The sequence below is a fragment of the Carettochelys insculpta genome, chromosome 5, assembly GCF_033958435.1.
Source record: "Carettochelys insculpta isolate YL-2023 chromosome 5, ASM3395843v1, whole genome shotgun sequence".
Lineage (NCBI taxonomy): Eukaryota > Metazoa > Chordata > Testudines > Carettochelyidae > Carettochelys > Carettochelys insculpta.
The window spans coordinates 57,166,469-57,182,126 of NC_134141.1; the positions used below are offsets into that span (position 1 = coordinate 57,166,469).

At 38.9% G+C, this 15,658-nt stretch overlaps 1 protein-coding gene across 9 annotated transcripts in view; it reads right to left on the bottom strand.

Moving 5' to 3' along the window:
• Positions 1 to 15,658, bottom strand: part of AOPEP (aminopeptidase O (putative)) — a 436,790-nt gene that overhangs the window by 64,652 nt on the left and 356,480 nt on the right. For 7 of the 9 annotated variants that reach the window (XM_074995130.1, XM_074995128.1, XM_074995129.1 and 4 more), the window contains one exon: positions 3,793 to 3,909. In XM_074995130.1, coding sequence (XP_074851231.1) covers positions 3,793 to 3,909 — 117 coding nt within the window. Of the gene's footprint in view, positions 1 to 2,838; positions 3,282 to 3,792; positions 3,910 to 15,658 lie in introns of those variants that run through there. The other 2 variants (XM_074995133.1, XM_074995132.1) reach the window with 2 other exon arrangements.

Sequence of the window (15,658 nt, forward strand, 5' to 3'; positions counted from 1 at the left end):
TTACATCTCCAGTGACATACCGGACAGGGCCATCTGTATCACACACGCGAGAGCGCTACAGAGTAGTTCAGAACCGAAACAGGCATAATGCATGTGCACCCCATCTACATACAGACAAGACTTGAGACCTTACTGTACTATGTATTCCCTTTCTGCTTCTGCACTAGTGTCAGTATTATGTCGCTGCTTCTGTGCTGAAGAATAAGCAGTAATCTTTGTAAAGAATAGCAAAACCTTTTTAAAAGAAGACTCTTACTTCAATCTGCTCAGTTATGAAAGCTACCAGATGCATTTTGTCTTCGCTGTTCTCCCCCTTACCCAGCTCTCCATGCAGCTGGCTGAGGCGAGATTAAGACACCTTGCCTCCCCCAAATCAGCAATACAAAAATCTGAAATTGATACACACTAAGGCTATGTCTACACTGCACTTACATCAGCAAAATTTCTGTCGCAGTGACAAATTTTGCTGGCATAAGCGCTTGTGCACACAGCGATATGTCAGGGGGGAGAAGCTCTCCTGCCAACTTAACACAGCTAATTGAGCTGGTTGCATTATGTCAGTGGGAGAGCTCTCTCTCATAGGCCTATGGTGACCATGTGAACACACTTACCGGTACAGCTGTGCTTCCATAAGTCTGCATGTGTAAATACACCTTTAGTTTTCTAGCAGGAGAAATTACTATTCCATTAACAATTTCTGCCATGCCTGTTTTAAAGAATTATACCAGTTTAACACACTGTTGGTCTAATCATGGCTCATCTCCAGCACAAGGATTAATGTAAATAATTAATTCTTGATCATGAAGAATTTAGTGCTCTTTATTGAACTATCTGCTGCTAGAAAGGAAATGGCAATGTTCTACATATAAAAATTATCCTTAATTAAAATTGTGATGCTGTTTGCTTTTCACTTCCATGCTTGTGATCTTAAATGCTTATATTTGTAATGCTTGCTTTCTGAAATGTTGTTAATAAAAGTATTAGACATCCTATAACTATGTAGGTTTAACTATAACAGGTTTGCATCCCAGCTAATCATACTTAGACACTAAAAGTTCAGCTACAAGCTTGGACTGGAATCCTGCAATTTGATGTCTTAGTGTCTTTACAAAAAAAGTCTGCTTTGCCCATACTGCAGTTTGAGACATGAAAGGTCCCCTCTTTAGGTACAAACAGAGTGTAAATGAACATTCCCTTTAAAGGATCTGATGACTGGTAAAACTCTACTGGTAATGCTATCTTAGTTGTACTTCTTAAAAGTCTATCAAGTCCTTGGCTTCACCTTGCTCATTAAAGCAGGGAGCGTTCTGCTTTTGTTGCAGTCATAATTTTGTTGCTAAGTGAATAATATGAAAGATCACTGGGGTACAGTTAAGTAAAGGTACCAAAGGGGGTGAAAATGCTGTGAATTTTATTTCGTTTAAGGACAAAAAACAAAAACAAAACATCCCTAAGCCCAAGCCCTAGCAGCTCACAATTCACTTGCATGAAATAGAAACACTAGCACTTCTGCTTTGATCCTACCTCCCTAGTTATTCCTCTTCCCATTATAGAACTCCTGACATTTCATTGGCATTCATCTGTGATTAAAATATATTCCAATTCCTATAAATAGAAAAGTCTGTTTGAATGTTAATTAAAAATAAGTCTGGCTCTTGGAAACTCTGATAAACAAAAAAATAAAAAGCTGAAATAAATAGCAACAGTTGAAATGTCACCTGGCAAAGTATTTTAAAGGCCAAACTATGGCAGTTTGGAATTTTTAAAACAGCTCTAAGACATACAACATCTATTTACCCATCTTACTCTAACAAACGTGAACCAGATTTCCCTTTTTCCTTCTACTTTAATTAGTGCCCTAAAATTCTAATTATTCATGATATCCGCATACAATGGCAATCTGTGGTGTTTGGTTTTTTGTTTTTTTTTTTAAACTTAAATAAGAGACAAATATGTTAAGTTGAACAGTGCTCCTTATACTGCTACTAATAAATTCTCAGTAACTAACCATTTTTTGTTTTGAACACCTAAAGCGGCATCTACATAATGTGTGTTTCTTCAGTTAGTTTCATTTCCATCATCTTCTCCCAAATTCCCTTTCTCTGAACACTGTCTACCTGGTGTCTAAAGCCTGTAGTGTGGGTACTGCTTACTACCACATGCAGTCCCATTGACTTAAATTCTCTCAGCCTGAGAAATCAATGAGACTATTGCACAACAGTAGTAAGTACACTCATCCCTTGTTTAATGAGTACTTTACTCACAAGTACTCGCTACAATGAGGGACATACATACATACCTTTGTTCACAAAACGAGTGGACTTCCTCCGCTTATATGAGCAAGCCACGGGGTCCATGCCTGGGGGGCAGGGAGACCCACAGCCCCATGGTTGGCTCCGCTCCAGCTATGGGGTCCCTGGCCAGGGAGACCCACAGCTCCAGCCCAGCCCACTCCCTGCCTGTAACTTCCCGCACACCCCCCAGCCCAGCCCGGCCCTCTCCGAATACCCACCCTGCCCAGTCCCCAACCCAACCCCCAAGCCCACTGCACCCCCCAAACGTACCACTGCTGCAGCCTGGCGGAATGAGCCCCCACCTCCTCCACCAGAGCCACCACCAGGTTTTAACCCACCCTCCCTCACGCTCCTGGCCCCAAACTGCCCCCCCGCAGCCTTTAACCCTTTCCAACCCACCCCCCAAGGTTCACTCACCTTTCAAAAGCAGCACCACATGCTGCCACTCCTTCCCCGAGTTAGAAACACTAGGAACCAGGCAGAGACTAACGTGTATTAAATAGTAATTCAGTGTCCCTCTTAAGAGTTTTCGCCTAGGAGCGGAAAATTGGAAACCAATTGTGCTCATACAGCGAGGGGGGGATGAGTATATTATAAAGTTTTGGATGGGAATGGAAAACATGGCAGGAGAATTGTGCTTTAATAGCTGTGGTTCCCAAACAAAGCATCTGGGTGAGGCACTGTGAACGTATTATGCAGAACCAGTTGAGACTGGACACATGATAAAGGACAGCTCTTGCAAAATCTGTAAGCAGTAAGTGATCACTGACTCCAAGTTTAACACTATGCCCAGTAGTAAGTGTTGGCAGAGTTGGGCCTTTAAGTTGGTGACACTTAAGTAAGGATTGTATCTGTATGCTTATCTGAATCATGTAAGTAATAATTCCTCCCATGAGGGTTAAATACATTTTAATTAATGGATACAACTGTAAAGATGCAGCTATTTGTTGGAGTTCATTTTGGATAAGCATAGAAATCCTCTTCTCTCTTATAAAAGAAAAAAATATGTATTATATGAATGAGGTCTGAGTTCTGGCTAAAGGCAAACAATGGCCACGTGGAAAAAGAAATTTAGACCAAAACAAATAGCCATGGTCTCATTCTGAGGTACGATATCATGTCAAAAATCACACAATTTCCAGTCTACAAAATGCATATATGAAATAAGCAGTTTAACATTTGTGAACATATAACTCGTAAAGGCATGTGTGCTGTTCAGAGGGGACCTCTGCAAACTGGCTGTACTAATTATTTTAGATAGTCTAACTGTACCATGCTACCACATTGACATACACAGTAAACACTAATATCAGACAGACATGAGACTGAGGCAAGCATACTGTACTTGTACCTTCTTTGGTAGTACAGATACACAATTTTAGAGTTCTCTAATGGAAAAGGAGCTTGAAAAGCCCCAAGTCCCAATGGAATGCCAATATTTCTAGTCAATAACACAATGATTCGGTTTAATTCTGCAATGGGACTGTTAATGAATTACCTCTGCATCCTGCTCATGAAGGCGGTATGTTTTCTCTAAGCATTGCAGAGTTCTGAGACATAATGTTTTTTCCTCCAACAGAGATTCCAGAAGTAAGACCAGCTGGTCCGGGAGAAGCTAAAAGTAAAATACATGTATCATCAGAATAAAGCTCTACTTACTAAGCAATTAAACTGACACAGCTCAAAGGAGACAATGCTAGGATACAGTGCAATTCTACTATGTGTCTGAAATGTGGGAAGCCCTAGCTGATTTCAGAAAAACCTCAGAGTTTATGTCTATATTTTGAAAGCTTCTGTTCTGGGGTCTAGTTAAGACTCATTTTCCCTGGCTTTTCATTTCTATATTTAGATCAGATCAACATAATTTTTTGTTTTTCCAACTTTATCGAGACTTATTAGGTTCTGTTCTTTCTGGAATACATATACTAAGTAATTCTCTTCTGTTGAAGCTTGGTGGGGGAGAGGGTAGAAACCAAATGTTCATTTTTAGTACATCACTTCAGGAGGCCACCAGACATATGAACATCTAACTACATCGGGGTCTGTTGATTTATTGCTGCAGTGTACAAAGAAAAATGATGTAAATAAGAAGTGATCAGCAAAATTAAGATTGTGACAGCACATTTCTAGTGCTGAGTCTCACAAATTACCCCCTACCAAACCAAAAAGAAGGGAAGGATACAATGCCTATGCACCTATTGCCTACACATATTGAGCAATTGTTCCTAATTCCAACCCCTAACATTTTTCAGATGAACTCTGGGTAGCCTGAAGAGAAAAAAAGCACAAGAAGCCTGATGCAGTGAGCACTTAAGTGCTTCATTTAATAGGCTTATCCAATGAGCAAATAAATAATTCACAGACAGCATAAAGTGAGAATACATACCAGCTGCCAGGAAACATACTAGAAATTCAGGGTTTTGGAAGTCCTGTGACAGGTCCCTTATTCACTCAAATGCTACCCTCCACCCCACACCCATTTTCTCCACACTGAGGCACCAAAAGAAAAAAAGCAAAACAACTTTAAATTTTTGCATGAAAAATACAAACCCAGCATTACTCAGTTCAAACTTTTTTGCAGACAAATTATTAAAATGACAAAATCATATGCTTTTGTTGCATTTAAGGTTCCATTCTAGAGTCCAGTGAGGGTCTTCCTTTCTAAGGTGGGCTCCTCCTCCTGTGCTACCCAACCTTCTTAAGCTTACCAGGTGCCAACCAAAGGCAGGCAGAAAGACCATTATTTTCATCTTTTCATTAAACCACTGCAGCCAAGGCTGATTGTAAGGTAAGGGCATGTGCAAGCCAAGCAATCAGCCTGAGATGAAAAAAAGATTCCCTCTCACTTCGCTTTGGACACCCAGGAGGGATATAAGTATGTGAGACTTCCTAAATGTTTCTTTCATTTTAATGACAGCCCCTTGCATGCCTAAAAAGCAGCACTCTGGCAACAAGACCATGAAGTGAGAATTTTCTGCTTAAATCATAACCTGTAAAGCTTTGGCAGATATTACCAGCTAAACAAGCAGTGAGACATCATCTCTACTCTCAGACTGACATTGCTTGGCATTAGGACATAAATCAGATGCTAATAAGAAGCAGCATAAATCACTAGCATTTTAAGAAATTGTTTTTGTTGCAATGCATTCTTTTTGTAGTATTCTTCAGGTTTGAAAAAAGCTGTATCTTGTTCTAATGAATGTTTTCAAAGTAATGCTCAAACCCACCAACCACAAGGAAAACAAAAGTTAAAAATAGTAATAAATGAAGATAAATGTTTGTATCAGAGGGGAGGCCGTGTTAGTCTGTATCCACGAAGACAACGAGAAGTCTCGTGGCACCTTATAGATTAGCAGATATATTGGAGCATAAGTTTTCATGGGCAAAGACCCGCTACATCAGATACATTATATAATACATCTGATGCCCATGAAAGCTTATGATCCAATATATCTGTTAGTCTATAAGGTGCCACAGGACTTCTAAATATTTTAATATTTCAATTTAAAGTCCTCCAATAAATTGCCAACTTAACCACTTGTTTAGTCCAAGAGCAGTTGCTTCAAGCAGAAGGGAGGTGGGGAGAGACGGACAGGGAAGTTGTTTGGGAATCAGGTCTGCTTGGAAACTGAAGTTATTTTGAATGCTAATAAATTTTGTAATGCTGCAGACCACCATGTGCTTATTTATTTCTCTGCTAAGCAGAAGGATAATATAGCCATCCCTATATTTTAGAAACTGCTCGTAGTTGTGGTTCTTTACCATATCTGAAATATGAATTCTCACACACAAAGGCTATGTTTACACCACAGCTATCTGTCAACAGACGTTACTGTCGGAAGATATAAAACTTCTGTAAACAGATCACGGCCACACATGAAAGTGGACCGCTCTGTTGACAGAGTCTGGACTGCCTGGCTGCTCTCTCGACAGAACGACCAAGTGGAAGCACAGCAGACAGGGCTGTCCAGTGACCTGGAAACCCTGTCTGTCGACAGAGGGCCCCCCAGAGTATCCACACAGCTTTGCTGACAGATTCTGATGAGAAGGTTTTCTGCCTCATGGGGGAGAGGAGAAGGCTGCCGACAAAAGTGCCAAGTTCTGTCGACAGGATGTCAACAGAACACACTTTTAGCGTGGACGTTCCGTGAGTTTTGTCAACAAAATTCTCTAGTATAGATGTAACTAAAGAGTTATTTCAAATAATGTTGGGGAATCTGATTTAGGCCAACAGAAACAAAGAATTTCAGAGGTACGATAGTAATCATGCCCTTAATTTACCTCTCTGGGTCTAGCGCTGTGCTGCATTTTGAGAATTACAGTTTAAAATGTATATTATCTTTCAGCATATAGAAAAAGCACCTAAAACTTGCAACTTCATTTCCCAATGTGCTAAGTCCCCAGGATGGGACCCTGCATGTCAAATCCAAGCTCACCGCATATATTTAGGGCCATGTTATGAGCAGGAAATGCTGAAAGTTCCAACTAAAGTTGCACTAAGTGGGCACAGCTATAATATTTTGTCCTCTCCATTTTAACTAAAATACTGGGAGTACACATTTCCTCAGGTTCCGCGCCCCTCCCCCCTTAATAAAAGGGCTTTGCCTTACATGATATTAGGCTTACATCAAGATGAGGAAACTTCAGAAAGCTTTTTGCAAAGACTCTTAACAAAAAACAAATAAAAACTGCACAATTTATCTATAGATTCCTTGTATTTTTCTCCCAGGTAGAATGGTATGAAATACAACATTTTTCTAAACCAATTATTTTCTTTCTGTTTTGCTCTAAAGATTTTAGTACAATTTCAGGAGCCCTCAAAAAACTTGGTAAATCAATATACAGAAGTCTAATCAAATTATATAATCCAATTATTTTTTGTTACCTTGCCTCCCCACCCACAACCCTAACTAAAAATGTTTAGTTCAGCCACCTGTTGTGTCTTGGCTTTTAGTCTGTGAGCTTTTAGGGCCAGGGATGTCATCTTCCATATGCTCATACAGCACCATACACAATAGGACCCAGACCTGGTTGGCTTCTTGGTGCTAACAGCACAGAAAGTGCAAATTGTTACTTAAATATCAAAATAACTTTAACTTCTAAGAAAACTAATTCTCTGACTGTCTGTTGAGTACATAAGGATTTTCAGTACAAATACGTAATATAGGAACAGTCAAGTATGGCAAGGCAAATTTTTCAGTGCCACTGACTATTTCTACATGGACAAAAATAGTCTTCTACATTAAAAAGTGAACAGGCTGACCAACATAGGAATATATGTCAAAAATGTTCAATTTGATATTATTAAATGAGAAATCTTGCACCAGAAAATATGGTGAGAATTAAAGCACTATTTGCAATATGAATCCTAATACTACAATCTGGTGTAGTAATGATCTGGTAATGACAAATACAATGTCATGTACATTTATTTTAAAGCAGATAGTTCTAGTACCTACCCTTCCCTACCCCACAGTAATCAGGTTATTTTTCCAGAGCTTTTTGGGTGATTGTAATTTACTGTACCAAAACTACAAAAAAAGGAATGAATTAATATATTGTGATCAAGCACACTGGAGCTTTTTGTAATGTTCCACGCAATTAAACAATCTCCCAAGGTCATTTTCCCAATACTGTGATTCTTATTCTGCTTGTCTGGCTTTTAAAAGCTGCTGTCTGTACTGCCTCTACAAAGGGACTAAATAATTTTGTTTTTCTTTTCAAATGAAGTATATTTTATTCCTCCTTGTACATGGACTGGTGCAGTGGCTTTTACATTTGTAAAACTAGACGCTTAACTTTGAAACACAATTTTGAAAAGTTGTGGCACAGAAAAACTGATTTTGTATTTGAAAGAGTCCAACGTAGGGGTGGGGGAGAGAAGTGACATGAATCAAATGGAAAATACAATATTCTTCCAGAAAACTACAACTGTAGGTTGTTACTAAAGTAGTTTACACAGGCACTCTGCCTCTAAATACTTAAATTCAAAGTTTACTAAACATGTGGGGACAAGGGAAAACAGCTCTCTTGTAGTTTAGTGATAGCAAACTATAATTCAATACGCTTCAAGTATCTCCTAACTTTTAGTAGGTTTGAGAAAGTTTCCACAAAGCATCTTAGAACAAAATACGAATTTTCTGACTGCCACCTAATAGCCTATAAAAACTACAATGAATCTTGCCTCCTCAAAGCTCTCTGGGTGCAGTTATAAGGTCATCGGTCTCACATCCCAGAAGACCACCCACACTAAAAGACCATATCTACATGACAGCTTTTTTCTTTTGATAGAATACAGACTAACACAGCTATCACTGTCACTAAAAGACTATTTGTCATTTCCCCCCATTAGCATAATGCAATAAATGCCAGATTCACCATTTTATACTAGGAAAAAAAAAGTCATGAAACATTTGACTACTGACCTCGCACAGCCATGAAATGTGACATAGATATATGCATTTGAGCATCCACAGCCCCACTGCTTGTGTTTCACTCCTAAGCCAGGATACAAACCACTAAAGTAGTACAGCTGGTATGCTGAATATCCCTGTTTGCTTCAGCCTACATTTGAATGAAGTCATTGAAAGCCTGCTTGGAGGGGAAATGTGCCTCAGACTAATGCAGTAACCGATTGACAGTGGCGTGATTTCTATTATTACCCCATTATCACACTGGGATCTGTGCCTAAATGAGCATACTTCCTCCCTGATGCCATTTCCTTTTATCCTGGCTGTGGTCTAAAAGCAGATCAATGGGAGTAATACATATGATGTCACTTTAATTTACAGCTACTGCCTCCCTCTCTCTCATACATAGATAGATCAATTCTTCCCAAAAATGGTTAAGAAATGCATGGGGAGACTCTTCTCCCAGAAAAGAGTCCTCTGCTATATTTGTCTATGTTACTACAGCAAGGAACTGTTTATACTGAGTGAAAAAAATGGGTAAAGGGAAAAAAGTCACTACTGTACACTGGAGAATGCTGGCTGAAATTCAACACAAACACAGCCCAAAACAGAATAAAAGTTACTTGACCTTTGTAAATGATATAGAGAAGGGGTTTTGTTTTTTTTTCTTTTTTTTTTGTTTCAGAAAGACAACAGAATCCAAAAACGTTGGTCTGAAGAAGTGGGTCTGTCCCATGAAAGCTCACCACCTAATAAATTATTTTGTTAGTCTTTAAATTGCTACTGGACTACCGTTTGTTTTGATAGAATACAGACTAACACAGCTATCTCTCTGTTACAATAGAATCCAGAAGCTTTTCATTGGTTAACGTGGTCCCAGCAATATTTTTTTCTTTTAAAACATTTTAAAAAGATTTCCCAAAACCAAAACAAACTCCTCTCCATCCTTTACTTTAAAAAAAAAAAATCTTTCCACAGCTTTGTTAATAAATGGCTCTATTCAGACAGAGTTTCCTCATTAAATGGACATAGGAGAACACTGCTACTGGTTCAACACAAAGGATTTATAGGTTCAGGCCATCTCTCAGCCACCACTCTAAACTAGCGAACCAAACAAAACAAAAGACCGTTGAGTTGTAAACTCTCTGTATGGATAATTTGCCTGAGGGTTGTTTACTGCTGACACTTAAACAAATCAACTTTCCTAAAATTAATTATTCCCTCCTCAGAACGTCCAGAAAATTCACTAAGAATTCAAGATACTACTAATTTCATAAAAGATTTTCAACAGTCTTTGCCATAGTTTACCTTAAAGGGTATACTTAAATGCTGTTATTTATCTGTGCGATCATGTCTTTTAAATGAAGACATGCAATTTTCCCTTCAGGGACAAAACTATGCCCAGTATCAAAAAGCATGCAAATTCATTAAAAATGTCTACACACAAACAGCTGCTAAAACAGTATGTTGCAGTGCTATGGTAACTTAAGAAATTCTAATGCTTAGAGAACTAGCCAGCAGTTGCATTAATTAATAGAAACACATAACATATCTACAGCCCACCCACAAAATGCATTGAACAGAAACACAAAATCAAAAAGGCCTGTTTCAGAGACTAACAAAATTGAAGTAGTACACTGCGAAATTCTGGTTAGTTTTGTTTAAGTCAATACTTACAAAATGCCCGATACAGAAAAAAAAATCACTTTGATTTTTAATTCAGAACATCTTCAAACATAATCCTGCTCACATTGCAAAAGTAATTTTAATACTTCATATTGTTAATGTTCTTAGCTACCTTCAATAAATATGAGAAATGTTTGTTTCTACAGCACAATTTTGTCTACATCTTTAAACTAACTGTGATGAAAGTATGTCCCCCAGCTGTGGATGGCTCTCTCAAGCGCTTCCCAAAGTACCCTGACCTTTATTTAAGACATACAGCTGTATTGTGCCCTGCCTCTCCCCTCCCCAGGTTTTTTATATGGGAAATATACTAACGTTTTGTTGATGAGATATTCTCATAATATATTTATATCCAAAGATGACTGTCAAGCTCCTTGAAGAAAATAATGAAAATATATAATAAATTTAGAAATATCAATTTTGTGACAACTAAAAGATCTATCACAAGCTACAAGTAAATATGACAAATGTGGCATCAAGAGTAATTTTGTTGAATTAATATATCTGTATGAGCTTTCCAGTTCCTTTCAGATCTGCAACATCAGAGTTTTCACTTCTGAAGTACATATTCTTTCATAATTTATTGTTCTAAAGTTACTATCTGCCAAAACAATTCAATAGGATTTATTCTCTCTCCTTTATCCATATAAATATATTGCTAAGTGAAGGGCTTGAAACCAGAAAAATAGTACACCTGCACTTCTCTAACCAATGCATCTCATGCCTTGGGTCCCAAACCAACAAAGCTTTTGGGACCACTCCTATACATAGAAGCAAGCACATGCAGTCTACAAAATCAGGATCTTAAATTTATTTTTGATTGAATTTACAGCAATTCATTGTAAAGATCTACCGTCTCCCACTTCCAGAAAAATCAACCTATATCCATACCTGAAAAATTAAAGTTACTTTTTCTTAACCATTACAAAAATATTTTGAATAGCATTACAGCAAATGGGGGGAAAGAAGAATGGAGTAGGAGGCCGTAATCTCCAGAAAGATGAGAACACAAAAATTTCATGTTACCATACTTTGAACTGGTTAAAATTAGCAATTGAAATGCATTTTCATTGTCCCCAGTTTGATACATCTTGTTAATATCATCACTAGACATGATCCATAATGTTCTGAAAAGGTCAGAAGTTGCTACCAGCTTAGAAACTGAAATATCTTTTTCTTAAGCCACAGTACAAAATATTTTTCAATAATTTGTTTAATGGAGGGAAGATCCATTTAAGAAACATCTGCAATCTAATCTAAGTGCATTGAAATGTCATAAATGATTAAACCTATATGAGCTAATAAAGTGCTGAGCCAGCAAAATGGAAGCCAGGTGGCTTCTAATGCAGGTTCAGTCAGGTTATATATAGTGTTCTTCCCCATCCCTGCTTTTCACAAAGAAACGTTTCATTACAACTTTACCCTTAAGCATAGTAATTCCATTTCAAAGACAATAAGCTAAACTTTTAATGTCTCTTGTATACATATACATTTCATACTGATTATTCTGCAGATCACATACTGCACATGTAGGCATATCTATTACTTTTTATTCATGATTAAAAACATATGGGAAATGGAAGAGATTTGATTTAAATGCTAGTACTTATTCATTCTGGTGTTGTGTAGTATTGCTACTGAGCCCAGTTCCATCAAATACAGTGGGAATGACTGATGTTGACCTGATTACTGCAAGGGTATAATTGCTGGAATCTCTGCTGCACACCTCTAGTTTTAAGGTTTAATAATTTAGCCATAAAAATTTAATCCAGGCTGAATTTGCTGGGGGAGGGAATTACTGTTTTTCTCTCTCCCACATCCTCCTCACCTTTCACCCCCACATCTGATTTGTCAGTTTTCATTTCAATTCCTTGTCTGTATCTCTGTTACATAATCGTCATGTCAATTCACTTTGAGCACCATTTCCAGTACAGCACTATTTCCACATCTGAAGAAGTGGGTCTGCCCCACAAAAGCTCATTAATAATAAATAATTTTGTTAGTCTTTAAGTGCTACATGCCTGCTGGCTTGCTTTCTTAGCGAAAATTCAGTAACAACACTCTCTTTGGACTCTGAAAACATACACTTGACAGTTACTTTCAGTGACAGTAGTAATGAACATGAAGAAACTCAGAAAAGGATTTGGGAGCAAGGGGAAGAGGAGGATATAGATACCAGCAGGAAATGCACCTTGAAATGTGTTGTATTATATTTAAAAAAATGGATACATTTGATCATGAAGACTCCACAGAACATGTGTCATTTGACATATCAAAATCTACTCCATTTTCACACTCAGGGTTGAGATATCAGAGCTCTCTAGTCTGTAAAGTTCTTATAAATCAGAAATCGTAATGTATTCCCCACATTTAGGATACAGGCACATGAACTATAAGGCTACGTCTACACCACAATATAAATTTGATGTTCTTAAATTTAATTTTATAATGCTGGATTTTATAAATTTGAATTTGCGTATCCTCTCCTCCCACAAAGTTGACTTAGTGCTGCCACCCTGAATTACCAATCCGCTGTTACAGCAGTGCATTATGGAAACTTATCCCACAGGTCTCTCAGCCCTGTAGCATTCTTGTGCAATATGCGGAAAAATTCCCTGCAGGTGGTTGTGGCTATGTGATGTCATCTTCCCACACTGCATTGTCCTCATTCTCCTCCCACAGAAAAGCAAATGGCCATTTTTTCAGAAGGAAAGACATAAAAGTAGGGAATCCCAGGTGAAAGAAAACCAAATAGGCTGGCTTCAGAAGACGACTGAATTTATACACTGGTTGCTCAGCTGCTTTTCCTCAGTTGAAACAACACCTTTAAGTACAACAAGAAGTCCTGTGGCACCTTATAGACTAACAGATATTTTGGAGCATAAACTTTCATGGGCAAAGATCCGCTTCATCTCGTGCATCTGATGAAGCGGGTCTTTGCCCATGAAAGCTTATGCTCCAAAATATCTGTTAGTCTATAAGGTGCCACAGGACTTGTTGTTCTTGAAGATACAGACTCATGGCTACCTCTCTGATACTTGTCACCTTTAGGTACGACTTTTGTCCGACCAGCCAACTAGCGCACCAGGCAGGAGACTGTCATACTCACATGCTAGAATGATTCTTTGCCCTGGGATCACCCAGGTGACTGCGCCATCTCAACTGGTCCCTCAGCTACTTTGCCCCACCTTGAAACCACCCCTGCCTGGCCAAAACGGTATCACCTTTATGTAATAAGCCAAACAGTCTCCTGCCTGGCGCACTGTCATACTCATGTGCCAGAATGACTGTGTCCAGGGATCACCCATTTTACTGTGATATCTCAACTGCTCCCTTAGCTACTTTTTTCCCCTTGAAAGCACAGTATGTATGGTAGGATACATCTTGCAAATAATAATGGAAACAATTCAGTTTACTGAAAACAAGAAGTGCTTTCTCGAAATGGAGCCAAATTTCTGAAGCTTGCTTTGGTACAATGGATCATGTTATAGGGCGATGGTGGAAGCTGAGGGATTGGTTGACATGGTCCTTTCAGGTGACAGGACTCTTCAGGCACTTTCTTTGGGGTGGGTGGGGGAGCAGCCCTGAATATCAGTGAGCATGGGGGCTGGTGACTGAGGGACCAGTTGACATGGTCCCTTTAGGAGACAGGTCCTTTTGGAGGTTTTCTCTGGCGGTGAGGTGTAGTTGAGGGACCTGTTGACAAGGTCCCCTCTTTAACTTTCTGCCAGCACTGCCACCCCCCAGCGTGTGCTGCCCCATCGAAAATATAACAAAAGACAGCCAGCCCCTGAAAATCTTTGTCATGGGGGAGACTTCCCTCTGGCAACAGCCAGTCCCCATAAATCTTTCCTGCCTTTGGAGCCTTCACCACACACAAGCCAGGAGGACATGGTGCTGTCTAACAGCATGCCCTGCACTGCGCTGCAGACACGTGCTTTTATTGGGTCAGAGCTAGCCATGTGATGTGGTCGGGCAGGGGATAGTCCAGACTGCATGGCACCTGTGGGGATGCGGGGGTCCTGCTCCTGTACAAACATGAACCACAGAAAAGAAGTTTCGCGGCCTCTCACACAAGCATGATCCCCACAGCTTAGCCGCCACATAGTACAGTGGCTGGTGCCAACACTGAAAGGAAAAAAAAAAAAAAAAAAAAAACACCTTCAGCCTCTCCTGCTACATCCTGTGCAGAGAAGAAGCCACTACCCCATGTTGGGGCTATTTTTTCATGGGTAGATGCAATTGCCACCTTGATAATCAAGAAATGAACTCAAAATGGGCCCAGGCGCCCACTTCAGTTTCCTGGTCTTTCTGTTAACTATTTCCTGTGCATCTGGACAGCAGTGGAGATGGAAGCAGCCAGACTGGACCACTGTGGAGCATTGGGGAACACACACCAAAGACCTTTGGAGGCAAACAACATCAATGTAAAACAATTGCTGTTTCCATACTAGCATTAATCAGACATTTTAAATTCAAACTTGGCGCTATACCGACTTGCTTTGTGGGTGTAATATCAACCTTAGTGCTCCCTAAAAATCGATCTAATGGCTTTCATGGTGAAGACAGTAACACTTTAAAAAAAAAAATCGACCTAACTACATTAAAATCTACTCTATGAGGTAGTGTAGACATAGCCTAAGAAGGGACATTTTTTTTCATATTTCAAAAAAATATATCCAATAAATTCCTGTAAGTCTCTCTTTTGTGTGCCTACTATAACCTGACCACATGCATACTTGCTTGTCACAAAAGTCTGTGTGATTCATTTCTTTCTTTCAGGTAAATCTTTTCCCAGGATAATTTTTTCCTTTAATTCAGAAATCCATCTTACAGGTGTAAATGAATGTATCAGTTATGCTTGAGCATCCAGTGTAAACTCTTACAATTGCATTTCTGTATCTGGAAAAACAGTTTTGTAGCTAAAAAGGGCTCTGATTCTAGTTCATTCTGTTTCAAGTACACTCTCAATAATTTTCTCACCAAGCCTTCTATGTCAAATGCCAAAACATCTGTTATGTCCTTCCTTTGAGTTTTTACTATGGGATTACTCAGAAATCATTGCCCAATATACCATAAAATGACCACAAATGGAACACAGAAGTGAAGAATGGAACTGTGTCTGAGAAAAACTTATAAATCCCCACTTGAATATTTAGAGTATTTTTGTATGCATTATTCAGAATAAATAAATTAAATCCACTGCCTGCCCTTCATTCATACTATTTTCCATTCACTAGAATGATGTAATATGAGTGAAACTTACAG